Below are 26,444 nucleotides of genomic sequence, written 5' to 3' on the forward strand. Positions count from 1 at the left end.
TGCAATGGCAATGGCGAGTCGAGAAGCGCTAGTAGAAACATGCCATTAGACTCAAAGTCAAGTAAGATATTTGAATTAAAACATGAGGACATTGCTTTTATTCATTTGTTTTCTTTTCAAAGGTAATCTTGCTCTCTTTGGGGGACCCTTAACGCACCGATAATGGCAGACATACACAATGTACGGAGTCTATAATGCTGTATTACCATAATCCAGTGGCTGCCGAGTTACCCTTAACCAATCAGTCCAAAATCATAAGAGTTTCAAAAACCTGGTGGTGAACATGTCCAAACCAATGGAAACCCAACACAAGACATTTTGATCAATTATATATAAATCTTTATCATGTCATGTGTGGGGATAACAGAGTTACAACACTGATTTGATCTGGATGAACTTGTGCAACATTTTCTCATTGTCGCAGAATGAGGGACAAACTGTTTGTCAATATGAAATTATACACACACACACACATATGTAACTGATAACAAAATATGGCTCCACACTGCACGTCACACTATGTCACACTATGCACATGCATCACCTCGTCTGGTGCAGGAGTTTTTATATTTTTGAAATATGCAGAACTCGTAGTGGTTGCTTTAACATGAGCTACAAAATTCATTTTTGTTGTTAACGGGAAAGATAGAAATCTTGCTGGAACCCATGTTTCAGTGTGTCCTGTTTTGCCTATGTCACACAAACCAATGCACAACGGTGAGAGGCAACTGTTGAACTCCACTTTATCCACACATTATTTTCCTTAGCAAAATATCACATTTCAGTCATTGTTCTATGTGTAAAAAATTACTGCTTCTCTTTCATTAAATGAAAAAACAAAACAAAGAAACAAAACATAGAGAAAAAAAACAAATGTTCTTCTTTAGCAAATTATGACAACAAACTGTCTATTTACATACACAGCAAGGCATTGTCATTAACACTGTTTAAATATATACAATGTACAATATGTACTTCAGTCACTGTAGCTAGCAAAGACCAGAGCCTAGTGTTGGGATTTCAGCTTGTACTTAAAGTCCACGTCGTAGGTCGGCTGAAGGATTCCCAGTCCTGCTCGTGACTGGTCGAGCGGTGGCACTTTTACGGTGGGATCGAGCAGTTCCAAGTCAAAGTAGGTCAGCACGAGACTGAGGAATTGTTTGATCTCGTACATGGCGAAAAATCTGCCGGGGCATTTGGTGACGCCGGAGCCGAAGGGCATGCAGTAATAACGCAGCCGACGTCCGTTGCGGAAAAAAGTGGTTTTCTCCTGACACTTCTCGTCGAGGAAGCGGTCAAACTTGTACTCCTGCAGCGTGGAGAGAGAGAAATTAGATTTTACAATACAACCATTATAGTAAGAAAACTGTGTTTTTTATCATTATATACGAGACTTACATAGGGATCCTCAAAAATCTCTGGATCGTAGTGGAGCATGGGCGGATACAGGGCAATCACGTCGTCTTTCCTTATACGGTAGGCTTCTTGGTTGTCGAGGTGAAGTAGGAAGTCTTCCTTGGCAACGCGCACATTCATGGAAGCACTGGAAAGACGCAGTGCTTCGTTTATGATACTGTCTGTATACAGAAAAGGCATAAAACAGAATTTAGGTTCACAGCATTTCTTTCAAATTTCTGTCAATATGTCCATATTTTTGTACGCTAACCAATGTGAGGCGCGGTGTGCCATGTTCAACTTAGCAGTAGAACAACAAACATTGGTAAGCCTACCTAGAACAGGCATGCTGTCCAGCTGGTTCCTTGTCAGGTTCAGTGTGGGGTCACTGGGGTCAGGTTTAAGACCTGAATCATCCAGAATCTTTTGAACTTCCTTACGAGCTGCTTTCATAGCGTCGGGACTCCTGACAACACACATACAGACGCTAGGGGTTAGTTAGAGTAGAAAAATGTCTTCATCAATAACATAATAAAGTGTGAGATCTGGACTTTTGTTGAAGCAACTGTGAAAATCTTATCATTGTATCGTATAAATCAAGGGTCACCAGGACAATTCAAATTTGCTACTATGACCTCAGCTTCGTTGGGCTGCTTTCCAAGCGGAGGTATTTATAGCATACCGCTACAGCCCTGTGTTTGTTGCAATGCTATCTTCTCTGTCTCAATTCCACATTGTTGGCCGTGACACCAAAATCAGCTGTTGTGGGACTGATAAATCTGCAGTAATGTATGATGTAACAACTGTATCTGTACAAGACGTGACAGGTTATACTGCATGTGGTTTAGAAAGGGTGATTTACAGTTTCAAAAGAAAAAGAAAGAGAACTAATCGACATACCTGATCATATAAAAGAGAGACCAGAAGGTAGCAGGCAGGGTGTTCGCCTGCGAAGCCCAAAGCAGTGCGACATGGGTTCTTGCCTTGCTCAAATCATTGAAGGTAGATAAAGAATCATTCAGAATGATCCTCATCGAGATGAGATCAGACAAGTTCTCTCTCTTAGACAAGTTTTCAGCATTCATGGTCTTTGCCAGGTTCTATGCACGTGAAAGAAGGAGTAGGGGAAAAAGAGATTAAAGTATTGTATTTAAAGTTTATGCTGCTAAAATGCCTGGAAATGGTAGAACAGAGACATTGTGGTATTGGAATAAGAACAATCCAACTGACCTCTCTGGCACTGTAGGCACTCTTGAAGACATGGATGGGCAGACCGGCCACCAATGCTGGGAAGATCTTGTCAAATTCCTTGAAGTTCTCCAAGGCGCTGAGCACCAAGGCTTTCTGGGCCGCCTGCCGAGCCTGACACTTATCTTCACCAAGCTCTTTGCCAAACAGTGTCAAATAGCCGGCCTCAAACATCGCCTGGAGGACAAAAAAGCAGAAGGGACTGTTGAAAACAGAACATATGGTATGGAGGCTGCAGGAATTTTGAGAACTTCAAAGTTCTTGTATGTCTCCAGTCTTGAGTTAAATACTGACCTTGTAGCAGAAAGCAAAGATGCCATCCACTTCCCAGTGGTTCTCCCGAGCAGTCAGCGTGTCCGACTTCAGCATGACGTCCTGGAGGTGGCCACTCATGGTCTCTATCAAGGAGGGCAGAGCCTCACCCTGTAGGGTCTTCAGAAAGGTTTGGTGAAGGTTCTCTGTGGTGTGGCCATGGCGAGGGTCAAAGCTATCATGGCCAAAGGCCTAGTGAGGGAAAGGAAAGGAGGATTAGGAGCTATACATGGACAAAGAAAAACATTCTGACATAACATGGCATGAAAAAAAGAGAAAATGTCTCATAAAGGTACCTTGACAGACGTAGCAAAGTGGAACTTCCTCCAGTCCAGGTGTCTCCCTTGTCTGATGACTGAGTGGTAGGAGAAGGGGTCACACAGGAAATGGATGTACTGACCCGCAATCTTGCAGGTGAAAATGTGGCCGTACTTCTTCTGACGGCTGCGGAGGAACTGGAGTGGGTTGGCGCCGAACTGTAAAGCACAGCCCAGGTATGGGATGAAGCCATTCTCAACTGCAGGTTCACCGGGTTGTCTACATGGAGACGAATGAGACGAGACAGTGTTGAGTGAAAAAAGGCAAGATGATGCAAAATGAAAACATTTTCTGTGCGTTGTGGTTCAGTTATTTCAGGTATTCGGTGAACATGTACATCCAGGTCCTAGGCCACCAGGGCATGTAGCATCTAAATCATAAAGCCCGGGCCATTACGAGAAGCTGCTGGTTGTGCCGTTTTTTTCCAATGCTGGCGATAAATGTGATCATTCATCTAAATTCAATCAGTCAATGTCAATGCGATGAAACGCGGTCCTCCCACACAACTGCCACAGCGTATTCCAAAACATTACAAAAGCAAGGTTGTTATCCTTGTAGAACAGCCCAAATGCCATTGCCTTATTATCTAAACAAGTTAAGTCTTTATATTATTAAATACTGCTGATGCCAGTCTGAGTAAGAGCATGACTCTTAGAGAGGCAAAACACGTAGTCAGCACCATCCACGCTCTGAATACACAATGACTACACATCACAGCAGCTAAAAAAAATTCCATCACCTCTGCTATAGCCTTTGTTTTCGAGTAGCACTCATGACATGCATACCCACAGTCTTCCACTCACATGGCGGACGACATTAATGCAACATGAATCATGGACGTGTGTTGTTGCGTGGCTGGAAAAACTGTCAAACTTTTGACGTGGGTGCAGCCAATGAACAGTCACTGAAATAGTGTAGTGAAGGAGAGAACAGTCCACGTTTAACGTTGTAAGACACACACAGGCTGAGTAAAACGCATGAGCCAGAAGGACAGAAAATGTCAATTAAACTGCATTGTGTGTAGGTCCACACTCACCTATGTCGGATCCCCACGGCGAGCCACAAAAGGCAGCATAATCCAACGACTACGGCCCAAATCAGAGCGATGCTTATTATCATGATGGCGACAGTGATGATGAGAGTGATGATCCCTAAACTCTCAGTTTTCTCAGCCTGAGACAGCGAAGGCACCGCCTGTCAGAGGAAATTATGTAAGCAACTTGAGCAGTGTTGGCTCAGCCAAGTGCAGTGACAGGCAGCATGTGGGAAGGCTTTTATGTCTGCTCTGTCCCTTAGGGTGGACCCAAGTTTTTTTTTTGTCCTTCAATTGTTGAGCAACATGCGCATTATTACCTTATCTGCAATGATGTTCTTTGAGATCACCTTTGTGCATCTTTCTTTGATAAAGAGTTTGGACGAGTAAACATTTTCTGCATTTATTAATACAAAATCAATAATGTCTTAATGTTCAGTGGCAACTGAGGTTGAAAGCATGACAATGTGATTTTATTTCAAGTTTATTAGCTGAAAAGTACAGTCATTTCAAATGATCTAATAGATCTGCATGAATATTCGTAAAAAACAAACAAACATTTAAACAAAAAAGTGTGATTTGTGCAACAGAAAATATACATTTTTGAGTCATGCAAATGTGTTCTCACATGGATTTCTCTAGGAAATGGAATTCCTTGCAATTCACAGTGTGTGTGTGTGTGTGTGTGTAAAAGAGAGGGAGAGAGAGATAGCCATGACTGTAGTCCAAGGCCAGTCTTACCTGAAGAGCATTCAGGTTGGTAAACAGATTCAAGGTTACTGCTGTATTTCCATTGTGTGTGTGCGTGTGTGAGTGTGTGTGTGTACACGTGTGTGCAGGTGAAAACAGGATGTGCTGATTCATGATAATAACTTGTAAAAGGGAATAAATATGCTGAGAATCAAAAGTAAAACAGGTAAATAATACGGTTATGACAACATTTACAGAAAGTCCTTCTGCAACATCCACCCTGAACAAGATCAAACAGCCATTACACGGCACATGATTTTATCTTTCGATGTTGTTCTTTTCACCTTGTTGCATCTATCTATCTATCTATCTATCTATCTATCTATCTATCTATCTATCTATCCATCTATCTATCCATCCAGAGAGAAAAACCCTTCACAGAGAAAATGAACCTGCTGCTCGTCCACGAGTACAAGTGCGTGTAAACAGACAGATCTGTGTGCACTGTGGAGGTCATCCATCCCTAAAATACCAGGGAAATACTGCCACACTGACATTACATCACAACATTATTTGTGCTTTAACATTTGCTTTACCCACTTAAGACAGCTATGGTGCCAGATTATGCAAGCGGCAGAGTACGGTGCCAAATATCTGCAGTCATGGTAGAGTTCCTGTGAGGCTGTAGACACTGGGGTCCACGTTACACCTCGTTTATACTCGTGAAATACACCTAGGCTTAGATCTCCACAGACAGCGCACACACACTGCTGTATACACTGGTTAAAATAGCACTGTAACTTTCCTCTTACTGACTCATTTTAGTTTCATTTTCACTCCATTTTCACATCAGCGAGTCCCGCATCAAATCCAAATCACTGCTGCTCGCCTATAAATTGCTCCACGGGTCTGCTCCGACCTATTTAAATGCTCTCCTGAAGGCTGATGTTACCCCTCGACTACTCCGTTAACAAAGGACAATGCAGACTCGTGGGTCGTTCCACAACTGGTGAAACAGGGGAGTCCCTGTCTATCTTTAAAAAGCTCTTCCAAGAGCATCTTCTGTCCTAGCACTTACCTTACCCCCTCCCTTATCTCCTTCTACACTCTCACCCTCTGTCAGTCCACTGTTCCTATCAAGTGGATCTCTTTCCACTTCCTCTTACTATATAGCTTATTCCTTGCTTTGGATAAAAGCGTCTGCTCAATGCTTAAATCCTTGAATCCTTGAACGACATGCCAAGTAGTGAAAAAGAGATGTGCGACAGATACGGGAATTCTCTGTCTTCCCGTAGCTGTGTTTCTGTTTTCCATTTAAACTAATCCCAAAGAAAAATAAACAAAAGTGGTGATCTCTCCTGGATACACAGCTGCTCTGCCAATTTCCTCTTGTTACAAAAGCTCAGCAGTGCATGACATAGCTTCAACAACTTTTAAAGGACTCACGCCCAACACGCAGCTAGTAATGACGTCAATTCTGGTGTGTGTGTGTGTGTGTGTGTGAGCATATCCCAGGCTTTATTGGGGTTCACCATGGTCACCACTTTAGTTTACACTGTTTGCAGATTAAAATGGTGCTTGACCTAATTGCAGCACCAAACGAAAATGTCTGTTCATCATTTCTTGGAATTGAAACCAACCAACAGTAGCAACCAAATTAGTACAGGACATCAACAACATGCCAAGAGCTGGACTGGCAGCATGACAGGACAGTGGTTTGACTGGAAAATCAACCACAAATCATGTGGATCTGGTTCTCTTATTTGGCATACAACATGTGGTTTTTAGACAGTGTAAGACTCGTAGCAACACAAAAGGTTGGAGTTTTATGGATCCAGTTTGGTGAACGATCTATATCGTTCAACTGAACAAATCGCTAGACAGTTTTCAGCCTCAGAGGCTAAACTGGTCTCAACAGATCCAAATTTTCATTTATTCCACACAAGTACTAATGGCGCATTTTCACCGGCTCGCTTCGCCTCGCCACGCCACAGTTTAAGTAGTGTTTCCACTAGCATAGTACCTGGTACCAGATACTATTTTTAGTACCTGCTCCGGCGAGGTTCCAAGTGTGCTTAAGTAGGTACTATGAGATGATTGGTCAGACTGCCGGCCGCTGACTGGCCAGAGTGCCGTCACAGGAAGAGACGTCCCACACAGAAATCAAGGCAAACAGTGCCGAACTGAAGAACACTTAAAGGTGACATAGAATGCTTGTATCACACATATTTAGTTATGTGTGATTATGTCTGTTATGGAGGTCTATTTACCTCCATAACTAACATGGAGGTAAATAGACCTCCATGTTAGTTATGGAGGTCTATTTACATATATTAACTTGTTTTCATGGTTAAAAACCTCCTAATCGCTGCAAACGAGCCGATCAAAAATATCTCCTCAGTGACACTCTCGTCAGCCGCGCTGCAGACCAAAACCACACACACCGAACGTGGACTGTGTTGTGATTGGCCAGCCAACGAGAGCTTTCCCACTGTCCTGTGATTGGCCAGGTACCTGGAAGTGACGTAATAGATAGGCCAGCTCTCAGATACACAGCTCCCCCTCTGGCACGGTGGATGCTCTGCATCTCAGCAGCTACAACGAGAGTAGTTCTTCTTCTTCTGCAGTTGAATGTACGCAACCGGACGTGCCCGGACTAGTGCCCGCACCAGGAGGAGCTATGGTGGTGAGAGGAGTGGTGAGGATTTTTGATGACGACATCAAATTAAGGAAGTGCCGATCCGCTTCGCAGAGCCCAGGAAAACAATAAAACCCTATTTTCTCAGCAGTGGCTGAACTGTTTGTTCTGAAACTTTAGGGTTTCATAAACGAGGTAATGACGCAGATACACACACACAAACGCAGCGTTAATTGGAGCTTCCGGTCTATGTGGGCTTTAACTACTTAACAATCCTAAAAAAGTGGATTAATCTCCAACATCTACCAGGGAAAACTCTATATTTAACAGGAGTCTTTTAAAGTGGAGTGGTGTATTTAGGGACATCGTCGGTGATCGCGAGCGGGATCACAGACCGCTGCCGCTGTAGTCTGTGGAGTAGGAGGCTGTACTGAACAGAAATCAGTGCCGAATTTTAGATAAGTAAAAACTACTTAGCAATCCTAAAAATGTGGGTTAATCTCCAACAACTACAGAAGTCTGGTGTAAAGTCACTAGTCACTCGTGCGTGTGTTGGTTTTTGTGGTTTAGGCGGACATTTGACCTGAATACGCACCGACATTAGGGGGACATTTCGGATTAGCGGGACATGGCCAGTGTCCCGCTAATTCGCGCAATGTAAAGGCATTGCTATAGGTGAAATCAGTTCAAATCCAAAAAATCTGGGCATGTCCTTCTAATACACATTTACCTGATTTTGTGTATATCTGTGTATAATCTGTGTATCAGCATAGCGCCCCTCTGAGCTTGGTCAGTGGTACTGCAACAGCTCATGAATATTCACACTAGTGTATGATTTCACAGCTTATGATTGGCTGACTGTCACAGAGTCCCGATAATTCCCAGAATGTCCTGGTAATTCCTCTTTTTATCAAAAATGTTGTGTTACCCGGATTTTAACACAGAATCATCGTTTACTCACAAAACCTCAGCTACTACAACCTTAAAACAACTTTGACTTCATATAAGTTGACTTCATTGAAGTTGAGGTTATCAATTAACACATAAGGCTAAATTTACTTGACTTTATTTATTTGTTTTGAATGATGAGTATTTCAGCCACATTATGTTTTTGACAGTTGCTAAATAGTCCTGTAAACCACTTGTTGCTTCTTCTTAAATGAAGACTCTTTGCAATATTCCTTGGTGGAGGAAAGTACAGGATGCATTCCCCAATCCTCTTCATTGAGGGAGAGGACACAGACACACGAACTTCACTCTTACAGCCCCTTACTACAGAGATTTACAGATGTTTGCTTTTTGTACTAGGCCTCTAATATGAAGGAGGTATTGAAAAAGAGCCCTGGATGACTCTTTAAATTCAAACTAGCGGCCTCTGATGTTTGGGTGTCTATGATATTCAGGCTTATGACATGATGTATCATTTGTATAGTGGGCCATACAGTTGGTGAAGTGGTGAGGACTCTTGCCTTTGCAGCAAGAAGGCCTGGGTTTGTGACTCGGTCGAAACAAGGGCCTTCCTGCATTGAGTTTGCATGTTCACCCCAAGTGTGAACATGCAAGAGATTAACATGGGTTAATCTCCAACAACTACCAGGGAAATGTCTAAACCCATAATATTTAACAGATGAGTCTGGTGTATTTAGCAACAGTACTGCTGATTGCATCACAAAGCCTGCCGCTGTATTTCAGTCCAGTGACTGTGTCAGACGGAGTATGTGCTTCGGTCATGGAGGAAGAACTGAAGAAATCATTTTCATTAACTGATTCCAATGAGTCTGGTACACTGAAAACAACTGCTTTTCAAGTCACTAGTCACTTCTTTGTGTCACGTGTAAAACAAAGTCACCGCAGTTTCATACCGCCATACAGTGATGACTCTTCCCACATTGAGTACTGGGTACTTTGGGTACTTTTTTTGGGATTTTTGCGGGATATCTGAGTTTCAGAGACTTGGAGTGTATAATTCAGGCAGTCGCGTGGTGGCCAAGATGTCTCAGACAATTGACATTTACAAAATCCTTTGCAAATTTAAATAAACAAATGCATTCATGGTAAACACAATACCTGCCTAGCCCAGTCGTGTGGTCTCTGGTCATGTGCAATCAGTACATAGGCAGAGTTTAATTTAATTTTTAAATGATTAGATGGGCTTATTACAGGCCTGCTGCACTCACAAATACCAGGGTTTTTTTGTCAAAAGATTTCATTTACTGATTGCTTCTTCAAGAATTTTCTAACACAAAAGTGAATTAATATGAATAAATGCAAAATAAAAAAAACTCAACTGAAAAAGCTATGTTTAAAAGAAAGGTTTAAAGAATTGTGACAAACTCAGGTTTGAAGTTCAAAACAGGCACTAAAAATGTATGGTGATGAGACAGGAATGCACAGTCTTACATAATGTGCAGCCATGATACAAGTAATTGTTGAATTTTAGATTTAAGATAACACACACTTTGCTGGTTAATCTGATTAATTCTCAACTAAATCAGTAGTAGAACAGTTTACTAATGAAGGGGAGAAAAAGACTAACTGCAGCAGATATGAATCCTGTTGCCTCGATGTTTAGAAATGCAGGATGCATCTATATGTCTGTGACTTACTTTTTAAAGAAGGGGCTACAGCCCTGGCAACCAGCACCCCATTTTCACTCTATAAGGTATGTACCTCACCCGACCATACCTCAACCACAAGCACACTGATGGTGCAAGTGTTTTTATAGTGACACAACATCAGCATCAGTTGGAAACTAGCAATGATTTAAAGGTAAAAGTATTTCTTATGGAAAATGAATACTTTCAAGGTTTTATATTACATTTAACTATTGGATTAATACATAAATGTGTAAAGGGCATTTTTATGTTGTAGGCAGTGAATCTCACAGTAACGCAAGCTGTGATAAATGTAGTGGAGCATCATTTTTTTTAATTTTGAAATGTAATGAAGCACAAGTATAAAGTACCAAAATAAAGTACATGAATTTAAGTAAAACTCAAAACTGTGGTATGATAGTTGATATATATATATATATATATATATATATATATATATATATATATATACATTATACCACTCATGTTTTATCACTAATAACTAGCTAACAATCCCCATGTATAAGGCAAAACACTTATAAATGTTTGATTCAAAGAGGGTTGCCCCCGACATGTGGCAGCTACCAAATATACTACCTACTATACTTAAAAGCCATCTTTTTGATGCTGTTATTTATTTCTAAAATCTTAAAAATATCTAAATATAACAATGTATATATATATTTATGCTGTATGTGTATTTTATTTAAATACACAGACGTGTGTGTGTGTATATATATACATATATATACATATGTGTATTTAAATAAAATCCTCACACTCTTCCCTCAATAATCATTCCCCCATGACCCCTCCTTTCTCTGTGATGATGGTACAGTCCTTAAACCACATTGTCCTGCTGCTGCAGCACCTGCAATTTAATTAACACTGGCAAAGAAGGTGAGTTTGGAGGTAAGAGGTGTTAACATTCAAATACAGCCAAACTTTGCTTATAGAAACTAGTTTTGCTTACTTTTGATTAAGTTTGATTACTTGTTGGTGTGTGTTTAAAACGTTAAGATTGATGACACATTCGTTTGACCAGTTACAGGTTAATGGTAGCAGTTTAAGCTAACGCTAGCGCTAATGCTAGCGCTAATGCTAGCGCTAATGCTAGCTTCGTTTGGGAACAAATGTCAGCTATTATCTTGCTTGTCGGGAATTGTTATTTATTTATTTTATGATTTTTGTTGCCAGAGTATGCATATAAATAATTGAAGATATTGTGAATGATTTAAATCTACCATGCTGACTTGACTGTCATGCTTCTATGACAGGGCACATGACTTGTGACCAAGGCCCTAGGCACTAAAGAAGGCATAGAAACTGCATGGCAGAAGGATGAATATTCAAGAACTGTTCAAAATGAAACCACTGTGTAAAATAATTTATTTTTTCTCGCACAAATGGATAGACACATTTATAAGTTGAATACACTAGGTCTATTTTGGCAATTTTGGCAATTTGAAATAATTGCTGTAATTATTAAATACTTGGCTTTAGCTATACTGAACTTTTTCTTTTATTTGTTCATTAGTATCAGGCTTTATAGGCCATGGCATCAACAAGGCCCCGCAGAACAAAGATAAAACCTAAAGATGAGGCTGCATATTTTTCCTCCCTGTGTAAAGATAAGGATGGATTTGATATTAAATACATAAATTCCTTTAAAGGTGAGTTACCAAAATATTTGTCTTTAGTACAGCTTATGTTTGATAATTGCTTTGACTGTGTCACTTCACCTGACTCACCCTATGTTTTTGCTTAGGTCGAGGGGTGTTCAGCTGCTGCCACTTTAAAGAGGGAGACTTCCTTGTTGAATACAGAGGGGAATTAATAACTAAACATGAACATGACAACAGGCAAAGAGTGTACCTTGATGCACTTAAGGTTTTCATGTTTGAGTTTCGTTTTAATGGGAAACAGTTATGGTATGTAATTTTATGTGTTTTATTTTTTCCTCCTGAGATATTTTATTTAATTACTCAATACCAGTAAAAAATAGCTGTTTCAGTTGTGCTTTATATGGAAAGACACAAGTATTCCATCCATAAACATGATTTTTTTTAAAATGGTAATGATAATATGCATGAAACATGCTAGTGAACTTACATTTCAATATTGTTTGTTTCTAATCAGAATCATGTGCTTGCCATTTCAGTATTGATGCTTCCTGGGAGGACGGCTCCCTCGGTAGACTCATCAATGATGATCATGTGAATCCGAACAGCAAAATGAAAACCATCAAAGTTGATGGAAAGCCCCATCTGTGCTTGTTTGCACTAAGGGACATCAATCCAGGGGAAGAAATCACGTATAACTATGGAGAGTCTGACTGGCCATGGAGATGCAAGGTATTAACAAATGTAAATAAACACTTTCGATATCAATCTGCTATCATTAAACACAAATCAAAATCAAGCAGTGCCATGTAGACAGATATATATTTATTACATATCTGTAAAATTAAATACATAACATCCTCACTTAAGTATTATTTTATTTATAGTAAGATTTTCACAGCCTTTCTGCCATCAGTGTTTGGGTTTGATGGCAGTTTGTGTATTGTATGTTCTCATAGTTTCTGGTGATATCATGTTATGTATTATGGAGGATGATCAGGGTATGGTGTTGATGTTTAGGTGTGGTACAGTTTGCACCCTGAATGTTTGTATGATTTACAGTGCAACACATAGGTGACACATTTAGCAGGCTTTTAAGAAGTGTACTTTAAGTCATTAAAACTTGTCTTCAATCACAAACTTGACTAAAATTCACCCTGCTGATGTGGCTGTGACATCTGATGCCCTCTCTGACAACAGGTAAATTATGAAGGGCATCTTTATTTTTTCTCTATAACATATGTACATCACTAGTAAAAGTGTTAGTTTTTAAGATTTTCACATTTTTAAACATTAGGTAATCTTCTTCATGATTACTATGTGGGTGTGGTTTCATCAAATGTTATTGCTAGCACTGGCAAATCAAAATTTCTGCTATCCATGTAAATGTTTGAACGCGGTCTGTGTATTGTATGTCCTTGTAGTTACTGTTGGTGTCACAGTGTGTATTATGGAGGACAGTCAAATCAGTTTTGAAGTTTGATCACAGTTTGTGTATTGTATGTCCTTGTAATTACTGTTGGTATCATGTTGTGTATTAAGGAGGACAACGATCAGGGTTTGGTGTTGATGTTTAGGTGTGGAACATTTTGTACATTTTACCCTGAATGTTTGTATGATTTACAGTGCAACACATTGGTGACACATGTAGCTGGCTTTCTGACACTGGATTTTAAGTCTTTAAAACGTGTCACTTTTTTACCCACAAGACCTCAAGTGAGACTAAAATTCACCCTGCTGATGTGGCTGTGACATCTGATGCCCTCTCTGACAACATTCAACAGGTAAATTATGAAGGACATCTTTATTTTTTCTCTATAACATATATACATCACTAGTAAAAGTGTTAGTTTTTAAGATTTTCACATTTATAAACACTAGGTAATCTTCTTCATGATTACTATGTGTGTGTGGTTTAATCAAATTTTATTGCTAGCACTGGCAAATCAAAATTTCTGCTATCCATGTAAATGTTTGAACGCAGTCTGTGTATTGTATGTCCTTGTAGTTACTGTTGGTGTCACAGTGTGTATTATGGAGGACAGTCAAATCAGTTTTGAAGTTTGATCACAGTTTGTGTATTGTATGTCCTTGTAATTACTGTTGGTATCATGTTGTGTATTAAGGAGGACAACGATCAGGGTTTGGTGTTGATGTTTAGGTGTGGAACATTTTGTACATTTTACCCTGAATGTTTGTATGATTTACAGTGCAACACATTGGTGACACATGTAGCTGGCTTTCTGACACTGGATTTTAAGTCTTTAAAACTTGTCCCCTTTTTTTACCCACAAGACCTCAAGTGAGACTAAAATTCACCCTGCTGATGTGGCTGTGACATCTGATGCCCTCTCTGACAACATTCAACAGGTAAATTATGAAGGACATCTTTATTTTTTCTCTATAACATGTATACATCACTAGTAAAAGTGTTAGTTTTTAAGATTTTCACATTTATAAACATTAGGTAATCTTCTTCATGATTACTATGTGGGTGTGGTTTCATCAAATTTTATTGCTAGCACTGGCAAATCAAAATTTCTGCTATCCATGTAAATGTTTGAACGCAGTCTGTGTATTGTATGTCCTTGTAGTTACTGTTGGTGTCACAGTGTGTATTATGGAGGACAGTCAAATCAGTTTTGAAGTTTGATCACAGTTTGTGTATTGTATGTCCTTGTAATTACTGTTGGTATCATGTTGTGTATTAAGGAGGACAACGATCAGGGTTTGGTGTTGATGTTTAGGTGTGGAACATTTTGTACATTTTACCCTGAATGTTTGTATGATTTACAGTGCAACACATTGGTGACACATGTAGCTGGCTTTCTGACACTGGATTTTAAGTCTTTAAAACTTGTCCCTTTTTTTACCCACAAGACCTCAAGTGAGACTAAAATTCACCCTGCTGATGTGGCTGTGACATCTGATGCCCTCTCTGACAACATTCAACAGGTAAATTATGAAGGACATCTTTATTTTTTCTCTATAACATATATACATCACTAGTAAAAGTGTTAGTTTTTAAGATTTTCACATTTATAAACACTAGGTAATCTTCTTCATGATTACTATGTGGGTGTGGTTTCATCATTGCTAGCACTGGCAAATCAAAATTTCTGCTATCCATGTAAATGTTTGAACGCAGTCTGTGTATTGTATGTCCTTGTAGTTACTGTTGGTGTCACAGTGTGTATTATGGAGGACAGTCAAATCAGTTTTGAAGTTTGATCACAGTTTGTGTATTGTATGTCCTTGTAATTACTGTTGGTATCATGTTGTGTATTAAGGAGGACAACGATCAGGGTTTGGTGTTGATGTTTAGGTGTGGAACATTTTGTACATTTTACCCTGAATGTTTGTATGATTTACAGTGCAACACATTGGTGACACATGTAGCTGGCTTTCTGACACTGGATTTTAAGTCTTTAAAACGTGTCACTTTTTTACCCACAAGACCTCAAGTGAGACTAAAATTCACCCTGCTGATGTGGCTGTGACATCTGATGCCCTCTCTGACAACATTCAACAGGTAAATTATGAAGGACATCTTTATTTTTTCTCTATAACATATATACATCACTAGTAAAAGTGTTAGTTTTTAAGATTTTCACATTTTTAAACATTAGGTAATCTTCTTCATGATTACTATGTGGGTGTGGTTTCATCAAATTTTATTGCTAGCACTGGCAAATCAAAATTTCTGCTATCCATGTAAAGGTTTGAACGCAGTCTGTGTATTGTATGTCCTTGTAGTTACTGTTGGTGTCACAGTGTGTATTATGGAGGACAGTCAAATCAGTTTTAAGTTTGATCACAGTTTGTGTATTGTATGTCCTTGTAATTACTGTTGGTATCATGTTGTGTATTAAGGAGGACAACGATCAGGGTTTGGTGTTGATGTTTAGGTGTGGAACATTTTGTACATTTTACCTGAATGTTTGTATGATTTACAGTGCAACACATTGGTGACACATGTAGCTGGCTTTCTGACACTGTTTTTTAATCTTTTGTCCCTTTTTTTTACCCACAAGACCTCAAGTGAGACTAAAATTCACCCTGCTGATGTGGCTGTGACATCTGATGCCCTCTCTGACAACATTCAACAGGTAAATTATGAAGGACATCTTTATTTTTTCTCTATAACATATATACATCACTAGTAAAAGTGTTAGTTTTTAAGATTTTCACATTTATAAACACTAGGTAATCTTCTTCATGATTACTATGTGTGTGTGGTTTAATCAAATTTTATTGCTAGCACTGGCAAATCAAAATTTCTGCTATCCATGTAAATGTTTGAACGCAGTCTGTGTATTGTATGTCCTTGTAGTTACTGTTGGTGTCACAGTGTGTATTATGGAGGACAGTCAAATCAGTTTTGAAGTTTGATCACAGTTTGTGTATTGTATGTCCTTGTAATTACTGTTGGTATCATGTTGTGTATTAAGGAGGACAACGATCAGGGTTTGGTGTTGATGTTTAGGTGTGGAACATTTTGTACATTTTACCCTGAATGTTTGTATGATTTACAGTGCAACACATTGGTGACACATGTAGCTGGCTTTCTGACACTGGATTTTAAGTCTTTAAAACTTGTCCCCTTTTTTTACCCACAAGACCTCAAGTGAGACTAAAATTCACCCTGCTGATGTGGCTGTGACATCTGATGCCCTCTCTGACAACATTCAACAGGTAAATTATGAAGGACATCTTTATTTTTTCTCTATAACATATATACATCACTAGTAAAAGTGTTAGTTTTTAAGATTTTCACATTTATAAACATTAGGTAATCTTCTTCATGATTACTATGTGGGTGTGGTTTCATCAAATTTTATTGCTAGCACTGGCAAATCAAAATTTCTGCTATCCATGTAAATGTTTGAACGCAGTCTGTGTATTGTATGTCCTTGTAGTTACTGTTGGTGTCACAGTGTGTATTATGGAGGACAGTCAAATCAGTTTTGAAGTTTGATCACAGTTTGTGTATTGTATGTCCTTGTAATTACTGTTGGTATCATGTTGTGTATTAAGGAGGACAACGATCAGGGTTTGGTGTTGATGTTTAGGTGTGGAACATTTTGTACATTTTACCCTGAATGTTTGTATGATTTACAGTGCAACACATTGGTGACACATGTAGCTGGCTTTCTGACACTGGATTTTAAGTCTTTAAAACTTGTCCCTTTTTTTTACCCACAAGACCTCAAGTGAGACTAAAATTCACCCTGCTGATGTGGCTGTGACATCTGATGCCCTCTCTGACAACATTCAACAGGTAAATTATGAAGGACATCTTTATTTTTTCTCTATAACATATATACATCACTAGTAAAAGTGTTAGTTTTTAAGATTTTCACATTTTTAAACATTAGGTAATCTTCTTCATGATTACTATGTGGGTGTGGTTTCATTAAATTTTATTGCTAGCACTGGCAAATCAAAATTTCTGCTATCCATGTAAATGTTTGAACGCAGTCTGTGTATTGTATGTCCTTGTAGTTACTGTTGGTGTCACAGTGTGTATTATGGAGGACAGTCAAATCAGTTTTGAAGTTTGATCACAGTTTGTGTATTGTATGTCCTTGTAATTACTGTTGGTATCATGTTGTGTATTAAGGAGGACAACGATCAGGGTTTGGTGTTGATGTTTAGGTGTGGAACATTTTGTACATTTTACCCTGAATGTTTGTATGATTTACAGTGCAACACATTGGTGACACATGTAGCTGGCTTTCTGACACTGGATTTTAAGTCTTTAAAACTTGTCCCCTTTTTTTACCCACAAGATCTCAAGTGAGACTAAAATTCACCCTGCTGATGTGGCTGTGACATCTGATGCCCTCTCTGACAACATTCAACAGGTAAATTATGAAGGACATCTTTATTTTTTCTCTATAACATATATACATCACTAGTAAAAGTGTTAGTTTTTAAGATTTTCACATTTATAAACACTAGGTAATCTTCTTCATGATTACTATGTGGGTGTGGTTTCATCAAATTTTATTGCTAGCACTGGCAAATCAAAATTTCTGCTATCCATGTAAAGGTTTGAACGCAGTCTGTGTATTGTATGTCCTTGTAGTTACTGTTGGTGTCACAGTGTGTATTATGGAGGACAGTCAAATCAGTTTTAAGTTTGATCACAGTTTGTGTATTGTATGTCCTTGTAATTACTGTTGGTATCATGTTGTGTATTGAGGACAACGATCAGGGTTTGGTGTTGATGTTTAGGTGTGGAACATTTTGCACATTTTTACCCTGAATGTTTGTATGATTTACAGTGCAACACATTGGTGACACATGTAGCTGGCTTTCTGACACTGGATTTTAAGTCTTTAAAACTTGTCCCTTTTTTTACCCACAAGACCTCAAGTGAGACTAAAATTCACCCTGCTGATGTGGCTGTGACATCTGATGCCCTCTCTGACAACATTCAACAGGTAAATTATGAAGGACATCTTTATTTTTTCTCTATAACATATATACATCACTAGTAAAAGTGTTAGTTTTTAAGATTTTCACATTTATAAACACTAGGTAATCTTCTTCATGATTACTATGTGGGTGTGGTTTCATCAAATTTTATTGCTAGCACTGGCAAATCAAAATTTCTGCTATCCATGTAAATGTTTGAACGCAGTCTGTGTATTGTATGTCCTTGTAGTTACTGTTGGTGTCACAGTGTGTATTATGGAGGACAGTCAAATCAGTTTTGAAGTTTGATCACAGTTGTGTATTGTATGTCCTTGTAATTACTGTTGGTATCATGTTGTGTATTAAGGAGGACAACGATCAGGGTTTGGTGTTGATGTTTAGGTGTGGAACATTTTGTACATTTTACCCTGAATGTTTGTATGATTTACAGTGCAACACATTGGTGACACATGTAGCTGGCTTTCTGACACTGGATTTTAAGTCTTTAAAACTTGTCCCCTTTTTTTACCCACAAGACCTCAAGTGAGACTAAAATTCACCCTGCTGATGTGGCTGTGACATCTGATGCCCTCTCTGACAACATTCAACAGGTAAATTATGAAGGACATCTTTATTTTTTCTCTATAACATATATACATCACTAGTAAAAGTGTTAGTTTTTAAGATTTTCACATTTATAAACATTAGGTAATCTTCTTCATGATTACTATGTGGGTGTGGTTTCATCAAATTTTATTGCTAGCACTGGCAAATCAAAATTTCTGCTATCCATGTAAATGTTTGAACGCAGTCTGTGTATTGTATGTCCTTGTAGTTACTGTTGGTGTCACAGTGTGTATTATGGAGGACAGTCAAATCAGTTTTGAAGTTTGATCACAGTTTGTGTATTGTATGTCCTTGTAATTACTGTTGGTATCATGTTGTGTATTAAGGAGGACAACGATCAGGGTTTGGTGTTGATGTTTAGGTGTGGAACATTTTGTACATTTTACCCTGAATGTTTGTATGATTTACAGTGCAACACATTGGTGACACATGTAGCTGGCTTTCTGACACTGGATTTTAAGTCTTTAAAACTTGTCCCTTTTTTTTACCCACAAGACCTCAAGTGAGACTAAAATTCACCCTGCTGATGTGGCTGTGACATCTGATGCCCTCTCTGACAACATTCAACAGGTAAATTATGAAGGACATCTTTATTTTTTCTCTATAACATATATACATCACTAGTGAAAGTGTTAGTTTTTAAGATTTTCACATTTTTAAACATTAGGTCATCTTCTTCATGATTACTATGTGGGTGTGGTTTCATCAAATTTTATTGCTAGCACTGGCAAATCAAAATTTCTGCTATCCATGTAAATGTTTGAACGCAGTCTGTGTATTGTATGTCCTTGTAGTTACTGTTGGTGTCACAGTGTGTATTATGGAGGACAGTCAAATCAGTTTTGAAGTTTGATCACAGTTTGTGTATTGTATGTCCTTGTAATTACTGTTGGTATCATGTTGTGTATTAAGGAGGACAACGATCAGGGTTTGGTGTTGATGTTTAGGTGTGGAACATTTTGTACATTTTACCCTGAATGTTTGTATGATTTACAGTGCAACACATTGGTGACACATGTAGCTGGCTTTCTGACACTGGATTTTAAGCCTTTAAAACTTGTCCCTTTTTTTACCCACAAGACCTCAAGTGAGACTAAAATTCACCCTGCTGATGTGGCTGTGACATCTGATGCCCTCTCTGACAACATTCAACAGGTAAATTATGAAGGATTTCTTTTTTTATTTATTCATAACATATATATATATATATATATATATATATATATATATATATATATATATATATATATATATATATTTATGTGTATATATGTATGTGTGTTCAGCCTCCATGATGGCAAATGAACTACATTTATTACATCTACCTTCATCTCTTATCAGTGCTATCACAAATATCACAAATTGCTAAACATAAGACTTCCAGGGCAAGACAGAGTAGGAGGGTCCATAAGAAGACATAATTAAGTGGGAGGCCTAGCAGATTTTAATAGTATGTGAACTGTGTGATTATCATCAAAGTTGCCAAAAGAGTTATGAATGCTTTTGAGCAAATCTAGTGGAGGTTTAAATGTACAGTAGGTACAGTCTTTAGCCAATGATGAATATAACAGTAAATGTGTATAAATGAGACAATACTGCAACATGTCACATCATCTGGGCATGGTTTCTATATGATAGGCTATGCACTGTGATTGTTTTTCTCTGTGTAATTTAGTATGCAGATCATGTGACTGTGTGTTACAGGACATGTACCTTTGTTTACCAAATCAGTTGAAATGTAATTTGTTATAATGGAATCTTATTCTCACTGCTTTTATCAACAGAACTGTAAACATGAGCTGACCTCCTCAGTGGTACCAAGCTTGGAAAAATGTGCCAGTTGTAGAGGACCATTTGCCTCCCTTAAGTGGCTTGGTGTGAGATGTAAAGGTGAGTATTATTTTTGATAAATGGACCATGTATCCGTAAATGTGTTTCCGTGAGTGTAATTAATATGGTCTATTTGTTTTCTTTTTGAATGATCATTCATACATATGAACATATGATAATATAATTATTATTATTATATTATAATTGGTACTTTTAATCAAATTCTGTAATCAATGAAATCTTTTATTCTCTGGTATAGTTTGTTCCTGCTTCTGGCACAAGTCCTGTTATTCTCAAAATGTGAAGTCTAATCTTGAACCCATACCATTCGTAAGTATATTTGTGACATTATTCTTAATAGTGACATTCCTGATGTGTACATTATTATTATTATTATTATTATTATTATTATATATGTATATATTTTTTTAAATATCAGGTTATACAAGAACGACAGTCAAGTGAAGAGGCATCATCAGAGGAGGAATATGTGCCTGATTCTCTTAGTGACTCGGACAGTTCATGGATAACCACAAAAGAGCCTTTACCATATGTGCAGGACAAAGTCTCAGAAATACAGAATATTGAAGTGACCTGCAGTGAGTCTGCAGTCTGCACAGTGCAGCCTGAAGACACATCTGAAGACACATCTGAAGACACATCTGTTATGGATAACACAGAAACAAGTGCAGATCTGCACATACAGTCTTCAAATGCATCCTCTTTAGTATGTCACAAAAATTTCTGCTACATTTGTGGAAAACCACAGTCAAAATTAACACGTCACTTAAAAACCCATGAGAAGACAGATGTGGAGGTTGCTCGGATTTTGGCACTGCCCCCAAACTCCAAAGAACGCAATAAAATGCTGAACAAACTACGGAACAAAGGGAACTACAAACACAATACAGAGGTTTTAACTAATGGGTCTGGAGTGCTAAAAGTTAAACGCCTGCCAAAGAAAAAGTACAATTCAAAAGATTATGTGCACTGCATGTATTGCCAGGCCTTGTTTCTTCGAAAGGATCTATGGCGACATGTTCGTAAATGTCTTTCAAAACCAGTGGAAGCCAATGTGGAGTCAGGAAGAACTCGGGTCTTGTCTTTGGCCACAATGTCTAACTCAGCGCTGTGTCAACAGATATCCCAAGGTGTTTGGAAGCTGTTAGCTGTGATGAAAGATGATGACATTGCTGCTGCTGTGCGCAGTGACTTCTGCATTCTTCAGCTGACCCAGTCATTTTTCAATAAACATGGACAGGATCCCACCAAATATGAGTATATTCGCCAGAAGATCCGCGAAGTTGGAAGACTCCTACTGACACTGCGCAGAGAATCTTCAGTATATACTCTTGAGGATGCTGTAAGGCCAGCAAATTTCAATGTGGTTATCCAGGCTGTCAAGAAGGTGGCTGGGTTTGATGAAGAAAATCACTGCTACAAAACTCCAAGCCTCGCACTTAAGTTGGGTCATTCATTGCAAAAGATATGTGACATCATACACTGCAGAGCTCTCATGGCAGAAGACAGTACGCTGATAAAGTCCACCCAGGCGTTCAAAACCCTTTATACTAGAAAGTGGTCTGAACTTGTATCACACACAGCTTTGACCACCTTGAATGAGGGGCATTTTAACAAGCCATCGACTCTGCCTTTCACAGAGGATGTGCAACGACTTCATCAACATCTTGAAAAGACTACAGGTTTAGCGTCTGAGAAGTTGGAAGAGACACCAACACCACAAGTTTATGGTCAGCTTTGCAAAGGCACTCTTGCAAAAATAATATTATTCAACCGAAGGCGTGGAGGAGAAGTTGCAAAAATGCAACTGAAAGGCTTCCTTGAGAGGGACACAACTGCTCTACATAAAGATGTTGCTGTTGGCCTCACAAAGTTTGAACAAAAACTTTGTGAACACTTCAGTCGTGTGGAAATAAGGGGTAAAAGAGGACGCAAAGTTGCTGTGCTGCTATCACCAGACATGGTTGATGCCTTAACACACCTCATAAGCAAAAGAAAAGAATGTGGCGTTCCAGAAGAAAACAAATTCCTGTTCGCAAGACCTCATTGTTTGTCTCCTTACAGAGGACAGGACTGTCTGAGGATTTATGCAAATGAATGTGGTGCTCAGAATCCTGACCTCCTCAGGTCAACGCAGTTACGCAAACACATTGCAACTTTATCACAGGTCCTCAACCTCAAAAACCACGAGATGGACCAAGTTGCTGACTTCCTAGGCCATGATATCCGTGTCCATAGAGAATATTACAGGCTTCCAGAGGCTACAACCCAGCTGGCCAAAATATCAAAACTACTTCTTGCCATGGAGAAAGGGTCCCTAACAAATCTTCAAGGCAAAACACTTGAAGAGATTGAAATTGAAGGTAATGTGACTGAGACTGAGTTGTTGTTAGTTGTATTTTGTGGGAGACTTTACCAAGATTATGATTGTAACCATTGCTAACAAAACAGAACTCACCTGTAGAATCTTTAGCTTGGGGATTTTCTTACTTAACAATAATAATAGTAATATTAAATAAACTTCAGATTTCAGATCTTTCCGTATTGCATTTGTACAATAACATAAAATAACTTCTGTGATGTTTTTCTTTTATACTTATTTTTTGATAGACAACCTAGACTTGGATGATTCAGGACAAAGTCAAGGCAGTGAGACGGAGGAGGAGGAGGAGGAGGAAGAGGAGTTGCCAACACGTTCGTCATTGCCTAGACCTCCATGCACCTCAGATGGTATGACGTCCTACCTCAGTCCACCAGCATGCTCCCTGATTAATCATTGCATGTAGGCTTATGTCCTATATGTCATGGTTTATTCCAAATCAATATTTTACTTTCCACTCGCAGATATTGACTCTGCCCCAGAAGGCACATCTACAGGTAAAGATAATTCTTTAACTAGCAGGCCACATTTAGAGCTATTTGAATGCTAGTCAGTGTCAACAGTACCAAGCTTATGCAACCCTTGATACCGAATTAATGAGGCTCTGTTTCTTTGTGCACAAAATAAACCTATGTTATTTGGTGTATTTTGCTCTTATGCTTTGACTCTTTTTTTTTCCTTTTTTTTGCTTTAGGTCAGTAATTTAAATGAAATTTCAAATTCTTTTATGATCTCCCTTTCAACTTTCTTTGCCTTAACATTGTAGACTGATAATATAATGTAAATGACAGAAGAGTTAAAGTGAAGACTTAGTACTAATATGAGTGTTTTGGTGGACAATTTCAGTACTTTGTCACTTCCCTTGCAGTGGTTGATGATGATGTTGATATCGCAGACAGAATGGACCAAAAGCTCAGCAGGGCAAGTGAAGTACTTGAACAACCTGGTAAATGCAAACAACCACATACACTAGACTATAGCTGGGGAACTTGTTAATTTAGTTTGCTTGTTTAACTCTGATGTACAGTCCACACAGAAAGCATTTAAGAGACAGTTGCCTCTTGCCTAATTTATAGCAAATGCTTAAATGGATAGTTACAGCAATAACTCTTAAAGCTTTTTCACAGTAGACATTTTGACATAATTTGCTGGAAAATTAGAGGTTAAAATAATATTGGTAATTTCTGCATTTAATTTAAGGAATGCAAGTTCAAGGGATCTGCTGTTGTACCTGCTAACTCACTGGTATGGCTTATTTGGCGAACCCTGTTTAAATTAAACATAACTACAGTTAATGCTGTCAACACTGCCTGTGCTGTTCCAACTTTGACAGGTCAATATTTTTTATGAAAAAGACACAGATCAAGTTATCACATGACCTACATTGAGCGATAATAATTTTTCACATTTTTGCAGAGATGAAGAGAGCCAAGCGACATGAGGAAACTCCATGCACCTCAGCTGGTATGACCTTTGACCTCCAGAATGCTTGCTGATGTTAATTTAATAACATGAAGGCTAAGCAATGTACTGTATGTTATGGTTTATTATAAATCAGCATTTCTAAATAAAGCAAGCCAAAGTGGCTTGCTAGTTACTTAGATGGCTAGGTGAAATTCCTTGATCATGAGATTTGGGGTCAGCTTATCTTTATTGCTCCAAATACATTGTGTTTGTTTTAAAATATTTTTTTCTCATTTCAAATGTCTCAAAGTGAAAAAAGACAATGTTCTCATGAACATTAATGAGCTGGAGCACAATGTTTCCTTACACATAGAAGAATGATTTCATTGAGTTCTGTGCACTTTAAAAAAATTCTACATATTGACAAGAGCACATTTGCATTGCCCAGTAACTGTGTACTGCAGTGAGGACTATGAGAGAATGAATACATCTCTATTACATGTTGTTTTGAAGTTGTAGATTTATTATGTAAAAAAATGTTATGAAAATGAAGTGTTAATTTGAAGGTGTGGTTTACCATTGATCTAATTTCCTCTTTTGTAGTGTCACTTGAAAATGTGCTGGAAATGGATGAGCCAAGAAGAAAAACGAAACAGCAGTGGTCTCCTAAAGAGGTGGCAGCAGTGATGCGACATTTTAAGCAACATGTGACCAAGGGGAAACTAGCCACAACAAAGGAATGTCAACAGTGCAAGACAGCTGAGCATCCTACTCTGGCTAATCGCACTCTTCAGAACATCAGAGACTTTGTCAGGAATCGTGGCGTAACTCTGAAAAGAAAAAGCAGTCACTGAACAGCTATGTTTTAAATGTTAGACAGTTATTTTACAGTTTTTAGTTGTTAGGTAAAAGTGATTCTACCTCAATTTCAACCCATGTAGGGTTAAACCTAACAATTGTTTTCATCAGTTCACCTGCTAATTCTCAATTAATCATTCAGTGGTTTGCTCCAGCAAACGTTGGTGGATGTTTTTCATTTGTTATGTGTCCCTATGATGGACTGGCAAGCTGTCTATGTTATACCACTGTCATATGTCAGCTAGGATTGGGCATGCAGCCTCGTGACCCTCGTGGAGGATAAAGTGTGTCTTGTTTTCCATTGTCAAACTAGTTAACATTTAACAGTTATTCATTTAAATATGTCAGTCATGTTAAGCTGTGTTTGTCATGGCTGTTGCTGGTTGATGCAAGTAAAAAGGTGATGTGAAAACCAAATAAATCTGGCTTCTCATTCATTGATTGGTGTAATCTGTTCTTAATTATCAGCTGTCCTTTTCAAGGTCATACTGGATGTAGCACAGACATCACAGAAATAGTATTATGTATTTTAGAGACACGGGTTTGGGTACTATGGTGTAAAATGGTCTGTCCGCTTTGCATCTGTGACATCTCAATAAACAGTGTTACAGTATTTTAGTTTGGTATAAAATTATGGTTCATACAATTATGAAAACAATTATACTGCAAAAATCAAATAAGCGATAACCATATAAAATGCAATACTAATTAACTTTATAAGTGTCCTCATATAACAAGTGTGTCTTCTTAACATACAATGCATTCATGTCTGTGTTTGTGTAAATGTATGTTCCATTTAATCATGTTTGACCCTTGAATGTATGTCTGTGACCTTTTTGTGTGTTGTATAGATACTGTCCGGACAAATAATTTAGTCCTTTTAATTTCCATTTGTGTCATGGGCGGTTTTTATGCACCTCATTATCGAAAGTACTCCTAATGAGGTATTGTGTCAGGTTGTTATATTTTTAGTTGTGTTGTGTGTATTTGATATTTGAAGTGAGATTTGTGTTCTGTGGCTCAAAATAGATTTTTTGATATTTACCACATC

General features: G+C 38.3%; 2 protein-coding genes across 6 annotated transcripts; one reads left to right on the forward strand and one right to left on the reverse strand.

Annotated features, from left to right (window-relative positions):
* Positions 1 to 610: 610 nt before the first annotated feature.
* Positions 611 to 4,540, reverse strand: LOC122782482 (cytochrome P450 7A1). Its single transcript, XM_044046809.1, has 8 exons — positions 4,310 to 4,540; positions 3,252 to 3,492; positions 2,938 to 3,147; positions 2,626 to 2,820; positions 2,296 to 2,495; positions 1,731 to 1,861; positions 1,399 to 1,577; positions 611 to 1,309 (listed from the first exon to the last, which is right to left on the reverse strand). The coding sequence occupies exons 1-8, from the start codon at positions 4,390 to 4,392 to the stop codon at positions 1,007 to 1,009; spliced, it is 1,542 nt and encodes a 513-aa protein (XP_043902744.1). The 5' UTR covers positions 4,393 to 4,540; the 3' UTR covers positions 611 to 1,006.
* A 6,442-nt stretch (positions 4,541 to 10,982) lies between these two features.
* LOC122776612 lies at positions 10,983 to 25,830 on the forward strand. 5 transcript variants are annotated; one of them, XM_044037222.1, is made up of 23 exons: positions 10,983 to 11,901; positions 11,997 to 12,159; positions 12,390 to 12,594; positions 13,560 to 13,634; positions 14,146 to 14,220; positions 14,731 to 14,805; positions 15,308 to 15,382; positions 15,885 to 15,959; positions 16,471 to 16,545; positions 17,057 to 17,131; positions 17,643 to 17,717; positions 18,225 to 18,299; positions 18,810 to 18,884; positions 19,396 to 19,470; positions 19,981 to 20,055; positions 20,685 to 20,790; positions 20,990 to 21,060; positions 21,170 to 23,114; positions 23,362 to 23,481; positions 23,596 to 23,628; positions 24,000 to 24,077; positions 24,548 to 24,595; positions 25,139 to 25,830. In XM_044037222.1, exons 1-23 carry the CDS (start codon positions 11,784 to 11,786, stop codon positions 25,387 to 25,389), a joined length of 4,038 nt encoding a protein of 1,345 aa, XP_043893157.1. In that variant the 5' UTR covers positions 10,983 to 11,783; the 3' UTR covers positions 25,390 to 25,830. The 5 variants fall into 5 exon arrangements, with proteins under 5 accessions (XP_043893157.1, XP_043893182.1, XP_043893173.1 ...); XM_044037247.1 differs by having other exon boundaries at positions 24,000 to 24,052; positions 25,139 to 25,165; XM_044037238.1 differs by lacking the exon at positions 25,139 to 25,830 and adding an exon at positions 24,332 to 24,376.
* The last annotated feature ends 614 nt before the right edge of the window (positions 25,831 to 26,444 follow it).

The sequence above is a fragment of the Solea senegalensis genome, linkage group LG1, assembly GCF_019176455.1.
Source record: "Solea senegalensis isolate Sse05_10M linkage group LG1, IFAPA_SoseM_1, whole genome shotgun sequence".
In the NCBI taxonomy this organism is placed as follows: domain Eukaryota; kingdom Metazoa; phylum Chordata; class Actinopteri; order Pleuronectiformes; family Soleidae; genus Solea; species Solea senegalensis.